Source organism: Bombyx mori, chromosome 15, assembly GCF_030269925.1.
Source record: "Bombyx mori chromosome 15, ASM3026992v2".
Lineage (NCBI taxonomy): Eukaryota > Metazoa > Arthropoda > Insecta > Lepidoptera > Bombycidae > Bombyx > Bombyx mori.
The window spans coordinates 10,786,315-10,805,855 of NC_085121.1; the positions used below are offsets into that span (position 1 = coordinate 10,786,315).

Here is a 19,541-nt window from a genome sequence, read left to right on the forward strand (position 1 = left end):
GTGTTAAGTGGTTACTGGAGCTCATAGAAATCTACAACGTAAACCTTGAGATATAAGTTCTGAGGTCTCAGTATAGTTACAACGGCTGCCCCACCCTTCAAGCCGAAACGCATTACTGCTTCACGGGAGAAATAAGCGCGGTGGTGGTACCTACCTGTGCGGACTCACAAGGGTTCCTAGCACCAGCAAGTAACTACTGTTTTCCTTATGAAAACTAATGCATTTTGAATATTGCAAATCCAATTTTTTGTTGACAATATATAATAGTTGTACACTTCTTTTAGATAATCCCGAAGTTTGTACAAAAATGTGTAGAATAATTCGTGCCATACAAGAATACATTAATGAATGTGACAGAAGGTTTTCGTCGGAGCGACAAATACTGCCTATCTACAGAGCCGGTCGCGGAAGACAATGTACAATAATAGTAAGATTTAACTTTCAAACTGGCCAAAGACAAATTGAAGATATAGAATTATTTTCGCATTCTAACGAAACATTGCATTCTTTACGAGCATCGATCCAAAGAAGGTATATTTGTCATAATATTATGTTTTAAACACAGATAATAAAAAACATACATAACTACTTTTTATTATTTGCAGATTAAAATGTGCCTCGGATAGTACCATTAAATTAGAACTATATGTTAACAAATTAGAATTGTTTGTAAATGGTGAACTGTTGGATTCTAGTCACGATAAGAAAATACTTTCACAGATACCTCTCCGTGATAAAACTTTGATCGTCGCTAAGGTAAATAGGGTACAGTCTGATCAAGGCTTAGTGATGGTCACAAGATTAGAGAAATGAAATTCTTCAAATTTCAGGTTTATGATGGACAAGTGTGTGGTAGCGGCGGATGCGGTTCCTCGAATGAATCCAGTAGTGATTCTAGCACATCTTCGCCGCCACTTTCACCTACTCCTGAAAACGCTTTACCTGGAGTTGTATGTATAATTTCAACCCAATAATAGCCAGACTGAGTTAGCGATGACTCAATTTTAGTACGGAACGGATGGCGAATTTCAATTATAATGAAAGGACGCGGATGGGTCATGGCCATCGCTCGTAATCCGTGAACTGTTTCGTTAGCGCGTATACAATTAATGAAAGTGCAAAATTAAAATTTGTTTTCAACAACCTATCCTAGTTATGCTGATCATTGATTTATTCATGCAATTGAAAACTAACAGTACAGAGAAAAATCAAGGGTTACTAGAACTACAAAATTCAATCTAAATGATTATTTGTTAAAATATAATAGAAAAGAAACCGCTCCTCCCTCCTTCGCCGACCCCAACTATGCAAATCTTAACATGCTGAATGTATCGCGGAGTATGCTTTTCTTTCTCGAACTGTTCCACTATCTAAGATGCTGTTTGAAGTCATCGAGACTTGATGTCTAGTAATCTAGGCTTGTTTGTGAATGTAAGCACATTATTATTTAGTTCTCTTTTTTTGAAGTGAAACTTCCTTATCGGCGTTGGAAAAAAAATTACCGTCACATTTTTCGGTTACGCGTCACATTTTTCCGTTACGCGCCATCTTTTAATTAACGGCTGTATGTTCTGAAGTATGGATGCGCATTTGAGAAACCGACCTCATGTCTCAAGGTGGGTCACGGAATACATTTTGTAATTGCAATAATCCCAGGTAACCCACTTAATATCACGTGGACCGTGCTATTATTGTTATTACGTAAAATAATAGGAAGAAAAGTACCAGGGTATTATGATATCAAAGAGATGTATTATTATAACTTTACTCTGACGTACAGCCTTCTTTATTAATTAACGGCTGTATGTTCTGAAGTATGGATTCCGATTTGAGAAATTGACCTCATGTCTCCAGGTGGATTACGGAAATCATTTTGTAATTCCAATAATCTCAGGGAGCCCACTTAATAATATCACGTGGACCGTGCTATTTATTACTGTTATTACGTAAAATAATAGGAAGAAAAGTACCAGGGTATTATGATAGCAAAGAGATTTATTAATAATTAACGGCGGTATGTTCTGAAGCATGGTTTCGGATTTGAGAAATCGACCTCATGTCTCAAGGTGGGTCAAACTTCACGAACCTCAGGAACCCCATTTAACACCACGTGGATCGTGCTATTATTATTAATTTATAGGAAGAAAAGTACCAGGGTATTATGATATCAAAGAGATGTATTATTAAAATGCTGTAATAATCTTAGTAGCAAAAAGGTAAAGTGAAATAATTGTATTATTTGTATTCATGTCTATGATAATAAAATCCTTTTGTTTAAACTTTATCTAATTTAACTTTATTTAACCAATTTCTAGAAAGTTGCATGTAGATCATTTTTCGAAAAATAAGGCCATAAACAAGTTTCACTTCTTACGTGTGTACACTAGTACACGCACACATTTTTTTTTTTCTTACAGCTGTTTGCGCAAGGCTCGTGGTACTTACCATTTATATTAGAATTGGAACATGTTGGCATTACGAAGTTGCATGGACCATTGACTGAAGCGGCACATCTGCTATCACAAATTTGTCCTGCACATAAACTAACAGTACGTATCTCCTATGATTTCATATTAATTCAATTCACCACTATAAATATTGCCAATAATAAACTTTTGTTACAGATGGAGAAATTAACAGAAGCATTGTTATGTAGGGACGACACGAAACTCAGAGATATGCTTTATGGACCATCACCACCGACTGTAGCTTACAATATAGAGGTGTGTACCTGTCGGGTAACTAGGTATTCTCAATGTGTTTGTGGCATATTGCAACGCGTATTGAATGTTTAGGTATTGTACAGCATGGTGATGCCGTCGTCAGACACGAGACTAGAACGCAGCCGGAATTACCAGCTGGCCTGTGTAAAGAAGGCTCCGCTACTGGTAAAATGCCTTTCTGACAAGGATTTTTTAAAAGATGCTGCTCCCCACACCAGAAGGTAAGGTATTCAATTGTCTTTGAACGATTTTCAATTTCGAAGTATTTATACAATGACTAGAGATTATCATAACAGCTAATTTTGGTAACTAAAATACGATACATGTAACAATGTAATCAAATCCCTCATAGATCAGATAAAAATCGAAACTTATTTATCGAGGTTATCATTTTATTATTGAAAAAAAAAAAACTTTAAAAATTAACTGTTCCATTTGTAATTCCAGGGTAGGTTATTTAGCCTTAGTGAGACTGGCGAAGTTAATTTTGTACACCTTGGGATATTTATTTGAAATATTGGCGCCAGATGGATCTGATGTTTCGGTGGACAAAGATTTTAGGTACAGTTTTAAGATTTTTTTTGTAAAATATTCGCAGTAAATAGTTTTTTTAACACTATATTCTTATTTTTTCAGAATGGATCTTACTATTTTAAGGGAGGCTCTCACCACTATACCAAATCACAGTTGTGAAATGATCGTGAAAGCAGTAGCGGAAAAGTTAGCGAATTCATTAGGAGAACAGGTTTTTACCTCATTTTAACAACTCTATCTTAAGTATTCTTAATAATAATTTATTCTATTCACCCGTTAAACGTTATGGTATTTCAGTGCCAAGGTATTAAATTAACGTAAAAATATTACTTAAAAACTGGACATAATTTATAGATATAGAATATATTCATATTTATAGAACTTAATAATAATAATTCGTTCAATTTAAATTTTCAAACAAACACACCCAAGTCACTGTTTAACATGAAACGCGGATGGCGTTTAATCCACACAATCCTATTTTAGTATGTTGACTTGGCGGACTAAAACAAAAGAAAAAGAAATATTAATTTCTACCTTTATATACCTATACATATTGTTAGCTCGAGCTGCAGCTGTATATTTCTCGATTTAAACAGGGAGGTGAAGGGATGTAAGGGTTAGAGACCGAGAAGTAGTAGTAGCATAAAGTGGTGAACATGCTCACATCCCAACTAGTATAAAGTGGTTAACCACTTCATTCCAGATGGACCGTGAGCTCATCTACTTATTTAGAGAAACGAAAAAATTATCGTAGTGGGACTCTTCACATAAAAAGTAAAACTTTTTTTTTATGAATTTAATAATTATATTTTAAGCGAGGGGTGACTCTAGGCCGTTGCGGTAATAGCGAATAGAAATCAATCGACTCGATGGAGCCCGTACGACATGCGCATCGCCATAGCAAGATTATAAACAAAGTCAGTGCCTTGCAAAGTTTAACCAATTTAATTTTTTCAATGAAGGTTGTGATCGCCGGAGAAGAGAGTGACTCCGTATCGTCACTAGTGTGGTGGCGCGTCCCTACGATGGCGACGGTCCGGGCATTGTTTGCACTCGGATACTCTGTGGCGCAGCCTGTCGAGATGACTAGCATTGTACACCCCGACGACGTTACCTGTAAGCCAACTTCTAAAATTCAAAAGCTCTAAAGTTGCTTTAGATACATGTTGTAATAAACGGATATAATTAGTTACTACATCATTGGTTAGGTCATTGTACACTATTTCCAAACAATGAGAAATATTTGAAGAATACAAGAATAATAATTGTCGGAAATGTGTAGGTACTTCGACAACTCTATTTAATCAGTACCTATCTAGGGATTCATTATTGCCCCCTTTTACTATTGCCTGCGAACGATAGAAACATCAAATATCAAAGTGACTTTCACACTACACACACAAAATGTATTACGATGCCCTGATCAATGTATGTTTTTATTTAGTTTTTATTTATCTGTCATTTCAAAAAAAGATAGTAAAAAGATATTTCCTGTTTTCATCTGAACGAAGAGTTGTAATATTAAAGAATTGTAATTTTTTTTACGTAGTTAATGGTTATACCATTCATCAAGCTCGTGTTTCTCTTGTATTATTTGTTTTGGATGTAATTTGAGTTTTCATACTTGTTTGATGATGATTATTAAGGCTGCACTTTACGGCTTTAGTGGTCCGAGAATGTATGGAAGTGGTGACTATATGCATGGCGCTTGGCGGCGGAAGACTGGATATGTTGCTTAACGAACCTTGGTGGCAGGATACCGCTCTTTACTTAATGATCGATTGCCCAAATCCACAAGTAAGTGAACAAATTAAATTATGAACTTTAAATCATCGATTGCCCAAATCCACAAGTAAGTGAACAAATTAAATTATGAACTTTAAATCAATACATTTATGTAAGTTATTCATTTGAATATTACATAGACGAAATTCGGATCACACAACTTACGCCGATTACGATGATAGGATTGAGGCTTGATTATCTTCAGTTTGAAGTGATATTGAGATTTTCCTCTTTCGTTTATATATATATACATTGGATATTGAATTCTCGTTTAGAAGTATCAATTGGGCATGACAATTCACATTAAACTATGTGTCAGAAATATTTTTGGTTCAATACATGAACGCAACGAAAAATGCGTGAAAAAGATCAAGTTGTTTTTGGATACACTGTTGCGACTTACGATTTCTGATATATATTTTATTACCTAATAGGCATACAAGCATACGGCCCACCTGATGGTGAGTGGTTACCGTCGTTCATGGACGTCAGCAATGCCATGGGCAGAGCCAAGCTGCTGCCTACCATTAAAAGATAAGATGATAAGGTTACGACGGGAGCATCGGAGCGTAGGGTCAGTCGTGTGGTCGGTTGCAGGTGCGCGTGTCGTGCGCGGAGCAGCTGCTGGCGATGTGTGCGTGGGGCGGCGGGGGCGGGGCGCGCAGCGTGCTGGCGGCGCTGGCCGGCACCGCGCTGCGCCTGCACCGGCACGCCGCGCACGCTATGCAGTTTCTGCAACTTCTCTGCCGTCTCGTCGCGCTCGCTGGACCCACCGATCGTACACTCGAAGACCTCGCGCTCGAGGTATAACAATAATAATGAAATTTAATATCCAACTGGGAAGAGGATAAACATATCCTCAGAAGAGCAACATCTTTGAATTCGAAATTTATTACTGGAGGACCTCTTATGAGTCCGCGCGGGTAGGTGCCGCCACCCTGCCCATTTCTGCTGTGAAGCAGTGATGCGTTTTGGTTTGAAGGGTGGGGCCACCTTTGTCATCATCATCATCATCATACAGCTGTACTGAAACCTTAGAACTTATATCTCAAAGTGGGTGACGGCATTTGCGTTGTAGATGTCTATGGGCTTCGATAACCGCCTTAGCACCAGGTGGGCCGTGAGCTCGTCCACCAACCTGGGCAACAAAAAAAAATCGTAATAGAATTATTGATGATTATATGCCTTTTATTTGTTCAGGTGGATTGGCTTCGAACCGCGAAAACTAACCCCGACACCTTGGACGACACTCTTCTCGAAGGACACCTTAATTTGACGAAAGAATTATTTGCTCATGTCCCGGCACAGGTCAAATACCAATATGGAGCTCATCCGGACCATAAAGACTCTGGACTTATTAAAGTAAGAATTTATAACTACTTGGATCCTGACTTTTATCATTGGCTTCAGTCAAAAGCACAGCGTACATTCCATACAAAGTCCCATCTCGAATTGAATAAATTATGAATGAATGCGTAATAGAAGATGTTATTTTTATCCCTTTTCAGTAAAAGGCAAACAGACAGCTCTTATTTTTGAAAGTTTTAATGTTAACTACAACAATTAACAACTGTTTCATAGCGTATGACGTATTTGTGGCCCAAGCGTACGACTTGCTAAAAATGGCTAAATTATACAAACAAACTAAAGTATATGAACGATTAGCCATACAGCGTGACGTGAAAAATGTTAGATTCATTAAGTTATGTAAAATATGAATAATATTTGGGAAAAGCTCTTTATGGGATCCCTTATCACCCAAATTTTGTCATTTAAATTCGGATGCCTGTTTTAATTTTCATAAAAAAAAACCTTTGAAAACCAATAAGCTGTTTCAAAGCGAAAAAATACATCAGTCAACAACATACATCATCAACTAAAAAATTGTGATTATTTTTCAATAGGAAATAACGACGGAATTTTTGTGGCCGTACTCATGGGCTTGGCACGTGAATGGCAGCGGGAATGGTGGTGGCGGTGTAGGCGGGAGCGCGTCGGACTGCAGGCGCGAGCCGCCGGCGCCGCTGTGTCGCACGCCGGGGGCCGCCGCCGCCGCCGCCGACCTGCTGCTTGCGCTCGTACACGGCTGCGTTCTCAACATGGCCGCGCTTGCACGACTGTTAGAACAAATGTTCTATAGTGGTATGTTCAAACTATTGATCTTTATTAGAATACTCAAGACTCTGGTTCTGTACTTTGTTCATTTAATGCAGAAAATAGTTGTCATCCCAAATCACTTTTGAAGTTTGCGAATATCACGAATTCGTGTCAGCAACAGACCCTGGAATTACTTTTTTACAAGTACTAATTAAAAATATATTGTTTATTCAAAATACTGAATGTATTTAATTTTTATCATTACTTTTAGACAAGACAATGCCATTAGCTGAATGGGAATACATGCCTTGCGTGGGCCCACGGCCGCCTGCTGGACTTGTGGGGTTAAAAAATGCTGGAGCGACGTGTTACATGAATTCTGTGCTGCAGCAGCTATACTGTGTCCGAGCTGTCAGAGATACCATACTCACTGTGCAAGGTACGACAGGTGCTTGATGGCCATTGATGAATAACTGCACTCCCGCAATTAATTCTATTATGACCAAAAATATTTCACTGACATTTTCGTGTAAATTAAAAATCCATTTTTTTATTTTTTTTTATTGCCTAGGTATGTGGACGAGCTCACAGCCCATCTGGTGCTAAGTGGTTACTGGAACCCATAGACATCTACAACGTAAATGCGCCACACACCTTGAGATATAAGTTCTAAGGTCTCAGTATAGTTACAACGGCTGCCCCACCCTTCAAACCGAAACGCATTACTGCTTCACGGCAGAAATAGGCGGGGCGGTGGTACCTACCCGTGCGGACTCACAAGAGGTCCTACCACCAGTAATTACGCAAATTTTAATTTTGCGGGTTTGATTTTTATTACACGATGTTATTCCTTCACCATGGAAGTCAATCGTGAACAATTGTTAAGTACGTATTTCATTACAGAAATTGGTACCCGCCTGCGGGATTCGAACACCGGTGCATCGCTACATACGAATGCACCGGACGTCTTATCCTTTAGGCCACGACGACTTCGAAAATTTAAAATTTATTAAAATTAAAACTAGTTTTACAGTTATGCTATCATTACATATTTATTGTCATTATATTATTTACGATGATTCAAATACTCTATTTTACCTTTTGTGGTCACGGACGTCTCAGGTGTTATTTGTTGCATTGAGGTGTTATTCGTCGACCTTTCAATGTTATGCTATGTGTGAGCGCGAAATTAAACCGTAAAAGTAGTTTTAAATATGTCCCTTTGTCTTAATGATGGCTCGCGAAGAAAATACCCTTTATTGAAAATCACATACTGTAAAATTTTTAATTGGGAGGTTTTTATTAAATTAATGTAATTATAATTTATCAAAAAAACAACACAGGAGCAGCAACAGATCCCAACGAAGATTTTTCTGGAGAAAGTCACCATCACAGTATTTTAGAAAATAATATAGAGGTTAGTTTTGCACCAAACCTTTGTAATCAAAGGTTGTATTGTGTTAATATACAATACAAAATTCAAATTTAATATTCATGAATATTTTCAGAATAATACTGACTATAACATCACAATATTGAAACAAGTACAGGCGATATTTGCACATTTACATTGCAGCAAACTGCAATACTATGTTCCAAGAGGATTATGGGCCCATTTTAGGTAATGATGTGCTCATGTTATGAGACTTTCAGTTGTAAACTTTAATGTCGTAGCCCTGTACTTCAGTATCAATGTACTTTAGGTTACAGGGCGAACCGGTAAACTTGCGTGAACAGCAGGATGCAGTTGAATTTTTCATGTCGTTGGTCGAGTCGTTAGATGAAGCTCTGAAGTCTTTGGGACAGGATCAATTGATGGCAAAAACGATGGGAGGAACTTACTCTGATCAAAAGATCTGCAAAGGCTGTCCGCATAGGTAATATCTTATTAGCAATTGTGTAACCCATTTAGATTAGTTTTTTATACTTTACTAAATCTGTAATTGCACCTCATGATAATGTCGAATACACAATACTTATTGAAATATTAATGTTACAGATACTGTAAGGAAGAGCCGTTCAGTGTTGTGTCTTTAGATATTAGAAATATGTCACGTCTCCAAGAATCATTAGAAGCTTATGTCCGTGGTGAACTGTTAGAAGGTGCTGATGCTTATCACTGTGATAAATGCAATAAAAAGGTACGACCTGATTTTTCATAGTAATACCAATACATAGTATTAAACTTTACTGATTTACCAATAATATTTGTTTTCATGTAAAGGTGGTGACAGTGAAAAGGTTATGTCTGAACAAACTGCCCCCAGTATTAGTTATACAATTGAAAAGATTTGAATATGATTTCGAAAAAGTGTGTGCAATAAAATTCAATGACTATTTTGAATTCCCGAGAGACTTGGACGTCGAACCTTATACAGGTCAGATTTTGTAAAGTGCTATATTAAAATATATTGATTTTCTTGAATTAACGCGAAATAATATTACTCCTGTTCCCCTTTTTGGTCAATCTACGTAGGTTAGACGTGAAGTAATTCAATATTATTTAAAAAAGCATCCCACTTCTGAACTCAAGAAACATTTTTTTTTTATTGCCTAGATGTGTGGACGAGCTCACAGCCTACCTGGTGTTAAGTGGTTACTGGAACCCATAGACATATACAACGTAAATGCACCACACACCTTGAGATATAAGTTCTAAGGTCTCAATATAGTTACAACGGCTGCCCCGCCCTTCAAACCGAAACGCATTACTGCTTCACGGCAGAAATAGGCGGGGCGGTGATACCTACCCGTACGGACTCACAAGAGGTCCTACCACCAGTAATTACGCAAATTATAATTTTGCGGGTTTGATTTTTATTACACGATGCTATTCCTTCACCGTGGAAGTCAATCGTGAACAATTGTTAAGTACGTATTTTCTTAGAAAAATTGGTACCCGCCTGCGAGATTGAAACACCGTTGCATCGCGATATACGAATGCACCGGACGTCTTATCCTTTAGGCCACGACGACTTCATGTAATGAAATTACTATTATTATTACAATATTGGAATAATTTTAGCGTGGGGCCTAGCACGAGCGGAAGGTGACTCGACTCTATGGGAGGGGGGCGAGGAGCGGACGCCTGAAACAAATTATCAACTCAGCGGGATCGTTGTACACTCCGGCCAGGCTTCCGGTGGGCACTATTATTCATACGTGCTCTTAAGGTATTTTTAAATTACAAAATAAAAATAGGAATAGGCAGCTTTATTTATTGAAAAATTGATAAAATAATGAACGGCTATTGAAACAGGGATAACGGAAGCGAAACTGGCCGTTGGGTAAAATTAGACGATGGCGATGTATCGGAGTGTGCAATGCACGATGATGAAGAAATGAAGGCGCAATGCTTTGGTGGTGAATATATGGGAGAGGTAAGGATCTCTATGATATAAACAATACTACCCACGAAATAATTAAATAACACGCCTTTCTTATTTAACGTATGAACTGTACGTAACTTGACAATGTTCTAGGTTTACGATCCAATGTTGAAAAGGATTTCATATAAACGACAAAAACGATGGTGGAATGCCTACATGCTATTTTATACCAGGAAGGATACTATAGAAACAGTCGGTCTCGAGCAATCAATGCGTAATCTAACACTCAAGTAAGTTATTTGATCATTATTAAGAAACTAATTTCATATCTTTAGCTTTTTTTAAAGTTGTGATATTAATTATAGGGAAAGTGCCATACCTCAGCCGATTTGGATGTCAGTACGTCGAAGCAATATTGCATTCTCCCATAATCAAGATCAATTTAGTCTCGAACATTTCAATTTTATGAAAAAATTGTGTTGTATGAGATTACAACTGACACATGGTTGTGTACAACAAAGTACTGTTTGGGTAAGTAGATAACACTGCTTTTAGATTTTAACACTTTGCCGTCAGCACTTCTTGTAAAAATTTACTCGCTGGGCGTCGACAGCGCTAATTCGGATTACTTGACTTTTCGCCGGCCTTTCTTGACATTATCGTGTAATTATAAATTGTTAAGTTTTACTAATCTCATTGTTAGTTCTCATAAGTTCTGTGGTGTGGCCTGCCGTTGGCCTCTATTTTGCACACGACACCACTGTGGTGTTGCCGGACGACAAAATGATAAGATGTGCAAAGGAATTGCAATGTTGAATCCTAAATATGTGTTAAAAGCCCTTTTTAAGATTTCCCGTGTTTTAGTACTTGTACAAAGTACTTTTAATACTTCAATACCTATGTACATAGGTGTGAAAGTTTTGTTTCTTTATTCACTCAAGATATCTATCTTTAAGGTTTTTGGATCTTGTTGCCTTAATCTTAGTGCGTGTAATTCATTTCGTAATGTTTTAGGGGCCTGAACAAGAGGAAATGTCAATGCTAGCGGTACAATTGGCAACTCGGTTTTTATTCCAAGTGGGATTTCGAACAAAGAAAACATTGCGAGGACCTGCGGCTGACTGGTAAATTACTTTTGAGGTTGTATGTGTTTGTGTGTGTAAAACGTCAGTTAGCTGTATAATAATTTATGTTGATGTTTTTCAGGCACGAAATTCTATGTCAACATCTGAGGTGTTCATCGGCGATTAGAGCGTGGTTCGGGACTGAAATATTTAGATATCCACATAGAATATGTGATTATTTGTTATCATGCCCTACAGCGGAAATCAGAATAGTTTTTATGAAGATTATAGTTTTCCTAGCACATTTTTCAATTGAAGATCCACCAGGTGAGTCCTTATTTTTGTGTGAAAAAACCAAAGTTCACCTAATGATATTTAATTTTTATTTTCAGTAATTGTAGTGTGTATTGTAGAATGACTTAATTTCCTCATTGATCAATGAGATAGTAATAATGGGATTTTGTTAAATGTTCACAAATTTTATGTAACCTTCGTGGCAGAGATGTGCCTTTGCTAAAGTTTTTGTTCATGTTAAAGTTCATAAAGCAGTAGCGTTCATAAAGCGATATTACACGCAATTTTCATTAATCGATATATTCTGCGGATTTATATCCTTCTCCTGATTTCTCCTGTTGTTATTTCACTACGGCAGGGCTGTGACTGCATCACAAGATCACTTTTCTATCTCTTTGTTAGCTTAGAAAATTTTATGATATTTATGTATCTTGGTACAAAATAACGTTGAGGTAGCAAGCATTATATGTTTTTCATTTTTAACCGAGTTGACATAACACTTTAAAGCTTATTATAACTTTTTGAAAACCATTTTAACTGTTAAAAATCGCATGCATCGCGCACTGTCTCTTTTCTTTTTAATTACTACCATCAAACCATTATATACATGTCGTCGGTATTCCACAGTGAGTAACGGCTACGGCTCGTGGTGCACGCGCGAGGAGGCGCTCTCTCTGTCGGACCAGCTCGTGTGCAGCGTGCGGGCGCTCACCGCCCCGCACCCCGATGCACACGGCTCGCGACACTTGCCGCTGCTTTATAACCTCTTCCTCACCTACGCCAACCTGGGACTCACGGAGAAACTACAACTACTCCGGGTAGCTTTGTTTTCTATTAATTTATGTGGTCATGTTATGTCACTGATATCTTTCTGTCTAATCATTTGAAAATGTATTGTTGTTTTTTTTTAGTTAAAAATCTTGGACATCATTCTCTCGGCCTGTATAGATGATACATCGTCCGGAGGAAAATACCAGTATCCAGAATCTGCTAAAGTACACCAGGTGCTCATTTTCGAATTTAATTTAGTCAATATTGCACGCCAGATTGGGTGCCACTACCACCACCATTCTGCATATTCCACTCTTAAACCAATAATTTGTTGTGGCAGGTGGTGTGCGCTCTGCTGCGGTGCTGCGACGTTAGCGGGCGGTGTCAGTCGGCGGCGGAGGGCGCGGCGCCGTTGCCCAACCCGTACGCCGAGCCGCCGCACGTGGCGCCCGCCGACCGACATGTCATGTCACCCCTCGTTGCCGACATACTCTACAACAGATCCGGGTACTTGTATATTTCACAACCATTTGAAAAAACGTATAATCCCATCGCTCCTTTTAAAGGAAAGTTTATTCTGTCCATCGGTATTTAAGCAATTAAATTAAAGAATAAACCCTTGAACACGTGTTAGCCCGCCTGGCTCGTCCTCGTGACTCAGTCGCTGTTATCAATAATCTTGATATACCTAGTCATCTCGATTGTGTTTGTCTATTAAAAAGTTTACCTTTAAAAAAATCATTAGAGTAATTTTTTAAGCATTTTCTTCACAAAATGAAACTTAATAACATCTAGTAGTTCATAGTATGCGTTTCAATGAATTGAACTAGATGCAACTATAACTAAACATTAAACTTACATTCAGGACGTACATGAAGAAACTGACAGAGGAGTGTTGCGGCTGCGAGGAAGGCATCCGTATACTACAGTTTCTGTGCTGGGAAAACGCGGGCTGGTCTCGGCTGGCTCTGTCCGAGCTGTTGTGGCAGATGGCGTACGCGTACTGCCACGAGCTGCGGCGCCACGCCGACGCGCTCACCGCGCTGCTGCTCATGGAGGACAGCTGGCAACAGCGACGCATACATAACGTTATCAAGGTCAGCCATTACTTTATCGAGCTTAACCATAAAATCATTGTATGTAAAATGATTTTATTTAAATCGACACATAAACATGCGTTTCTAAAGGCTGTACTAAATTTGACCTATTCGAATAAATCTCGACATTATAAGTATAATAGAACCGTTATCTTACTTCTGGTATTGCGAAATTACAATTAAGGACCAACTCTGTTATTAATGCCGAGTTGGTCCTTACAAACTGCCCGCTTGATCTTCTGTCTCTCGACGTTACAGCACCACGTATGCATGTCGTAACTTGTTACGTGATTAGTGTTGTTGATAGTATAAAACGCACAAAAAAACAGTTTAATTTTTAGCTATATACTTTAATAAGTTATCTAACTTTTCTCTAAGATCAAAATTAGGAAACTAACAAATTGCTTTGCTGCTTTTTTGTGTATTTACACATTTTTTGATTGCTAATATGGGCCCACCTGATGTTGAGTCGCCACCGAAGTTCATAGACATAAACGAAAAAAATGGCGGCACCCCACCTTGGGACATCGAGTTTTAAGTCTCAATTTTATAGTGCACACATGTCAAGACTCGTCGCAAAGAGACTCTACCAATTCGGCGCATATAATAAAATGTTATGCTAGAGAATTCACACAATGAGCAATATTGTCAAATGATGCGATGATCAATTTTAGCTATTAGCAATTACGACGTGTCTTGGATACAGGGTGTGTCTGAGGAGAGGCCGGGACTGCTGGAGACGGCGGCCCGCTCGCGCGGACACTACCAGAAGCGTGCGTACGCGTGCGTGAAGCTCGTGGTAGGCGTCATGTGCCGCACGCCGCTCGCAGTGCGCGCCGTGCACACGCAGGCCGACGCGCGGCGCCGCTGGAGGCAGCTGCTCGCCTGGCTGCAGGACGAACTCGATCGCGTGAGTACTCTTTTTTTTGTTACTTAGATGGGTGGACGAGCTCACAGCCCACCTGATGTTAAGTGGTTACTGGAGCCCATAGACATCTACAACGTAAATGCGCCACCCACCTTAAGATATAAGTTCTAAGGTCTCAGTATAGTTACAACGGCTGCCCCACCCTTCAAACCGAAACGCATTACTGCTTCACGGCAGAAATAGGCAAGGTGGTTGTACCTACCCGTGCGAACTCACAAGGTCCTACCACCAGTAATTACGCAAATTATAATTTTTGCGGGTTTGATTTTTATTACACGATGTTATTCCTTCACCGTGGAAGTCAATCGTAAACATTTGTTAAGTACGTATTTCATTAGAAAAATTGGTATCCGCCTGCGGGATTCGAACACCGTTGCATTGCTAGATACGAATGCACCGGACGTCTTATCCTTTAGGCCACGACGACTCAGTCTACTCGTCGCCTCTGTCACTTTACGACAGCCGGAAACCTGGTCTCCATTATCGCGATTGCTTTCAGAAGTACGGTCCAGGATACGGGTCATACGGCACGTGGTCTCCGCCAGGAACCTCAAATGAAACGTCCAGCGGATACTTCCTCGAACGCAGTAACTCTGCGAGGAAAACTCTAGAAAAGTAAGTTTTTTTATTATTATTTCTAACTGTAAAATCGATATGGGCAACTTCAGGGTGTTGTTTCTAGAACCTTGTTAAACTATGTGGCAAATACATTCCGACACACAGTCATTTTCATAATTTAGATTTGCATGTAGTATATCTAACAATTTTTTTAATATTTTTTTTTATATACCTAGGTTAGAACAGCTAATTTTTTGCTCATACACAAATTGCCAGCAATTTGAAGTCTTAAAATGAGCGAAAATGACATTACTTGATAGATCACACCTAGCTCATCACATCACTATAAATGGTCATCACTGTCTAGATTAACACCGCCCCGGTCATCGGAAATGCGGTTAACGAAGTTTAATAGAGTATGAACAATAGCGTTTTTTTAGTATTATACCAGCATACTGCGATCGTCGACTAACATTTAGATACCACCATCCAGCCTAGTTCTGGCGTTAAGTCATGCGTTTCGTTTTCAAGGGAAGCCCTAAAACTTATGAATGTCTCAAGGTAAGTGACGGCATTCACCTTGTGATAGCTCCGGTGACCACTTTACACTAGGTGATTCGTAACCTAGATCATTCAGATACGTCATAAAAGTATATTTAAATAAAGCTTATAGCGAAGTGCACTCAGTTGTTTCACAAAATGTTAGCGGATTTTTTTTGTGGTATCTATCCAGTTTTCCGAAAAGGAAACTGCCAACAGAATGGATACCAACTTAAAATACAGTTTTGGCTTTGGCAGAATTTGGTCTACATCCAATATGTTATACGTTAGCCCCAAATGTTATGGTCTGTTCGTTTCGATTGATATTACGATATGTCCCGTGTGACAGAGCATATCAGCTGTGTCCGGACGAAGATGAGGAAGAAGAAGAAGAAGGTCGGGAGGTTGCCGAAGGCTCCGGGTCGGGCGAGCCTGGCGAGGACAGCGGCGACGAGGACGAACCACCAGACGACGAGCCCCGACGTCTGCAGCCCCACGCGCTCTCCGGAGTCTGAATGTGCTCGCTCTAAATGCACTTATCACGTGTCCACCGTGTGTGACTGTTTGCCTGCATGTCCTGCGGACTGACCCGGAGCTGCTGTGTGAGAATGAAATTCGCCGAGTTTTTGTTAGAGATACGGTGTCGGCCCCGAGGGCTTGATGTTGTTGCGTGAGGACTCGACAGTCTCGGCTTTATTGCACTTTGTATTCTGTGATGTAAGCCCGCACGCCTCCATCCCGACGGGAATGCGTTTTAGTCCCTCATAGAACTTAATTTCGCTTTAAAAGTAAATATTTTATTAATTTCTATGGGAACGTTCCATGAGAGCTTTTTCGAAATAGAATAATTTAAATTTGGTTCCTTCAAAAGTTTGTATCGTTAAAAGATTAATTCTAAAACATTAATGGGAAATCATTGGACATGGAACGTTATAATTTTAAAAGTATTATTTATTACATTAGAGTACAACAGGTGATTTTGCATTTTTTTGAAAATTTTGTTACTAAATTTGTACATGACCACATTATTGATATTTGTCAAAGGCTTACAGAATTCATTATATGAAAAGGTTAGTCAGTTTTAATGGTCATAATATTAAGCTATTTCGTTGTACATTTAAATTAGAAACGAATATTAGTTTAAATAAGTTGATCGTCAATTGTATACAGTCTTTAAAACTTTGCTTTTGCGTAATACTATACCTTTTTTTTTACTATTTCACTGAATATATTTACCTACTATTTTATTAAACTGGAAATAAAACATCACCAAACTCTACACAATAGCTCCGTAACAGATAATTTTTTTATTAATAATATAGAACACCGTCTGTAAATATGAGAAAAACCGAGGTCATGTGCATTTTATTCTGGCCTAATAAAAAAAGGAAAAACGTTTTTGTTTAATATGTAACGAAATTTTAGTCTGTAATTTGAATAAAAAAATGTGAAAATAGATATAGGGTGATGAAACTGCTAGTCTAACAGGAAATTGTTGCCACTATATCAATGTTCTGCTTTGTATGATAATGTGTTATTTATTTTTATATTTCACGTTGTATAAATGTTCTCTTTTAATTTAATTTAGATTTAATGTTCGAGCTACCAGGCTGTAAACTGTGTTAATATTTATCACACAACCAATCACCATTGTAATATAAATGTTAAATTGTAATCTTTTCATTTCATACAAATTATTGTTTAACGTATTTTTTTATTTGTACCACCGTTGTATATAAGAGTATCTTTTATCATTTTCAAAGCACTAAAAATCGATTGGACCATTATTATTCTCGTTGTAGTGGCTGCGTGAATCGAGTGCCTTAATTTATTTTTATTTGCTCAATGCTTGCACTTTAAAGTCTAACAATGCTTTTATTTTGACGAAACTGATAGATTGGTACTAATTAATTTTGACTAAGTGTAGTTTCAATAAATTATCAATACTTGTCTAACTACGTACGGTTAATCCACTAAATGCTTATCATTATATTCGATTAAAATTATACAAATGAGTCGGACAGCCCCATACATCACGTTGGAGCCGGTATCCATTCGTATAGAATATTAATGAAATCTATTAGAATAATATTAGTGAAGACTGTCACCATTTTCATTTGAACTTAGATGCTGTGGGTAACTAACTAGATGGAATACATTCTTATGATTGAATTTTACGAACAGTGTCATAAAATACAGGATTATCTTTACCATTCGTGGGTTGACAATGTTTTGAATAACATTGTCCCCACTTTATACGGAAAAATCGTAGGAAATTCTTAGTGTTTATTGTCGACAGCGCTAGTGGAGTGGTAACAAAAATTCGATTGCAACATCTTTTGTAAACAAAAGACTCGCTACGTTTTATAAAGTTTTTTTTTTACTTTTCTTAAACCAATTTACGTTGTAACTTGGTGAATGATAACATAAAGAAGGCGCGTTATAGTTATTGTGCATTAAAGGTGTCGTAGAAAGGTCTAGTAGTTAATATAAAAATCACTGTACCTTGATGTCCGAGGTCATACGTGTATAATAAACACAAAACGTGTGTGATGCGACTGCTGTGTATTAAAAAACTATTATAGATATTATTTGTGAAAAATAGCAAAGTTTGTAAACAGACACTATGAATTAAATTCCAATTGAGAAGAAATTACGTTCACATTTGTAACACGTGGTGGCAAGCTAACGGGGACTGCACTCCAACGATCACTGTGGATAAATAAATGATAGATCGATACTAATTGGTTTCGTCTAAATTTGTTTAGATCGCATCATTTTAATTCGCGTATATATATAAATATATATACACGCTTTATTTACTATATGATTATTAAGTTCGAAGTGCAGACCGTTAGAGTGATATATAGACATCTCAAAGTTTAAAGTGAAATTACAACTAAACTATCTAATGTAGGATTACTATCAAGTTCAACGATATTTAATTAAATTTTAAATCACGATCAAATTTCAAATTGCGGATTGTCCAATAATGTACTCTGAAACTTGCAATGCAACTTGGCTGTGTGTAGTTTGTCGTACAGTTTGAAGATTTGGCAAACTTAGATAAAACATTTGTATCGGTCTGTATTACAGCCGAAGTCAAAATTATGGCAATACAACAGTGTTTTAGGGGTACGTATTTATTCTATGCTTTAACCATTAACAGGCGTAATCGCTATTTGTATTTTTTATAGGATACTTAACATAGTAGTAACTATGAGTGAAAAACTGGGCGGTAAATGCTTACTGTTGTTGATGTTATTACCAAAGATGGCGCTCTAGACAAGGGTGTTAGGTGACCCTTTTTTTTAAATAGCTTAATGAATTAAATGGAGTATCTTTTATAAAAGCAAGTTTATAATGTTATGTTGAGTGGAGATGTAATGTGATTGAATTTAGATTTAGTAGAAGTATAATGACGAATGGTATTTTCAAATAAAATCCACCGCTTAAACTAGTTGGTATACATAATAGGCTATCATTCATGTAACGAATACAAGCAAAATCATCTGCATGCCGAATGCGTATAAGTATGTAAAAAACGAATATAAAAGTACAGAAAAACAATCAGACCAAGCATTACTAACAACTGGCATGCGAGCAATCCGAAATTCTGCATTTTTCATTAAGTGTGAAGATCATAAAAACTTTAATAATGTATTGATAGAATTAAGATCAGTTGAGTTTTGTAACATTTCTATGTCAAAATAATATATTAATAAAATGGCATTTGACATAAACGGTGGATGCTAAAAAGCATTCAATCAGATATGATATTAAAAATCAAGGAATAAATTAAAAAACAAATATGTATT

The 19,541-nt window shown here is 37.7% G+C and overlaps 2 protein-coding genes and 1 long non-coding RNA gene across 6 annotated transcripts in view; 2 read left to right on the forward strand and 1 right to left on the reverse strand.

Moving 5' to 3' along the window:
- Positions 1-19,533, forward strand: part of LOC101738334 (probable ubiquitin carboxyl-terminal hydrolase FAF-X) — a 32,497-nt gene extending 12,964 nt beyond the window's left edge. The window contains exons 18-49 of one of the 4 annotated variants that reach the window (XM_038015730.2): positions 285-531; positions 606-756; positions 831-950; positions 2,418-2,549; positions 2,625-2,723; positions 2,796-2,944; positions 3,171-3,284; positions 3,360-3,468; positions 4,223-4,376; positions 4,927-5,057; positions 5,643-5,849; positions 6,246-6,407; positions 6,950-7,187; positions 7,414-7,581; positions 8,486-8,559; positions 8,651-8,763; positions 8,846-9,019; positions 9,142-9,283; positions 9,367-9,520; positions 10,168-10,315; positions 10,402-10,522; positions 10,625-10,761; positions 10,819-11,002; positions 11,486-11,595; positions 11,678-11,862; positions 12,457-12,647; positions 12,741-12,833; positions 12,941-13,107; positions 13,466-13,697; positions 14,404-14,607; positions 15,125-15,240; positions 16,073-19,533. In XM_038015730.2, the coding sequence (XP_037871658.1) occupies positions 285-531; positions 606-756; positions 831-950; positions 2,418-2,549; positions 2,625-2,723; positions 2,796-2,944; positions 3,171-3,284; positions 3,360-3,468; positions 4,223-4,376; positions 4,927-5,057; positions 5,643-5,849; positions 6,246-6,407; positions 6,950-7,187; positions 7,414-7,581; positions 8,486-8,559; positions 8,651-8,763; positions 8,846-9,019; positions 9,142-9,283; positions 9,367-9,520; positions 10,168-10,315; positions 10,402-10,522; positions 10,625-10,761; positions 10,819-11,002; positions 11,486-11,595; positions 11,678-11,862; positions 12,457-12,647; positions 12,741-12,833; positions 12,941-13,107; positions 13,466-13,697; positions 14,404-14,607; positions 15,125-15,240; positions 16,073-16,238 (4,892 nt within the window). In that variant the 3' untranslated portion in view covers positions 16,239-19,533. The remainder of the gene's footprint in view (positions 1-284; positions 532-605; positions 757-830; positions 951-2,417; positions 2,550-2,624; positions 2,724-2,795; positions 2,945-3,170; positions 3,285-3,359; positions 3,469-4,222; positions 4,377-4,926; positions 5,058-5,642; positions 5,850-6,245; positions 6,408-6,949; positions 7,188-7,413; positions 7,582-8,485; positions 8,560-8,650; positions 8,764-8,845; positions 9,020-9,141; positions 9,284-9,366; positions 9,521-10,167; positions 10,316-10,401; positions 10,523-10,624; positions 10,762-10,818; positions 11,003-11,485; positions 11,596-11,677; positions 11,863-12,456; positions 12,648-12,740; positions 12,834-12,940; positions 13,108-13,465; positions 13,698-14,403; positions 14,608-15,124; positions 15,241-16,072) is intronic. The other 3 variants (XM_038015731.2, XM_038015732.2, XM_062672600.1) reach the window with 3 other exon arrangements.
- The window catches only part of LOC101743353 (TAR DNA-binding protein 43), a 490,523-nt gene that overhangs the window by 130,817 nt on the left and 340,165 nt on the right, over positions 1-19,541 (forward strand). The window lies entirely within an intron of this gene.
- On the reverse strand, positions 8,170-15,233 carry LOC134200210 (uncharacterized). Its single transcript, XR_009975032.1, has 3 exons — positions 15,078-15,233; positions 10,137-14,586; positions 8,170-9,695 (listed from the first exon to the last, which is right to left on the reverse strand). It is a non-coding gene; the product is annotated as an uncharacterized LOC134200210 (long non-coding RNA).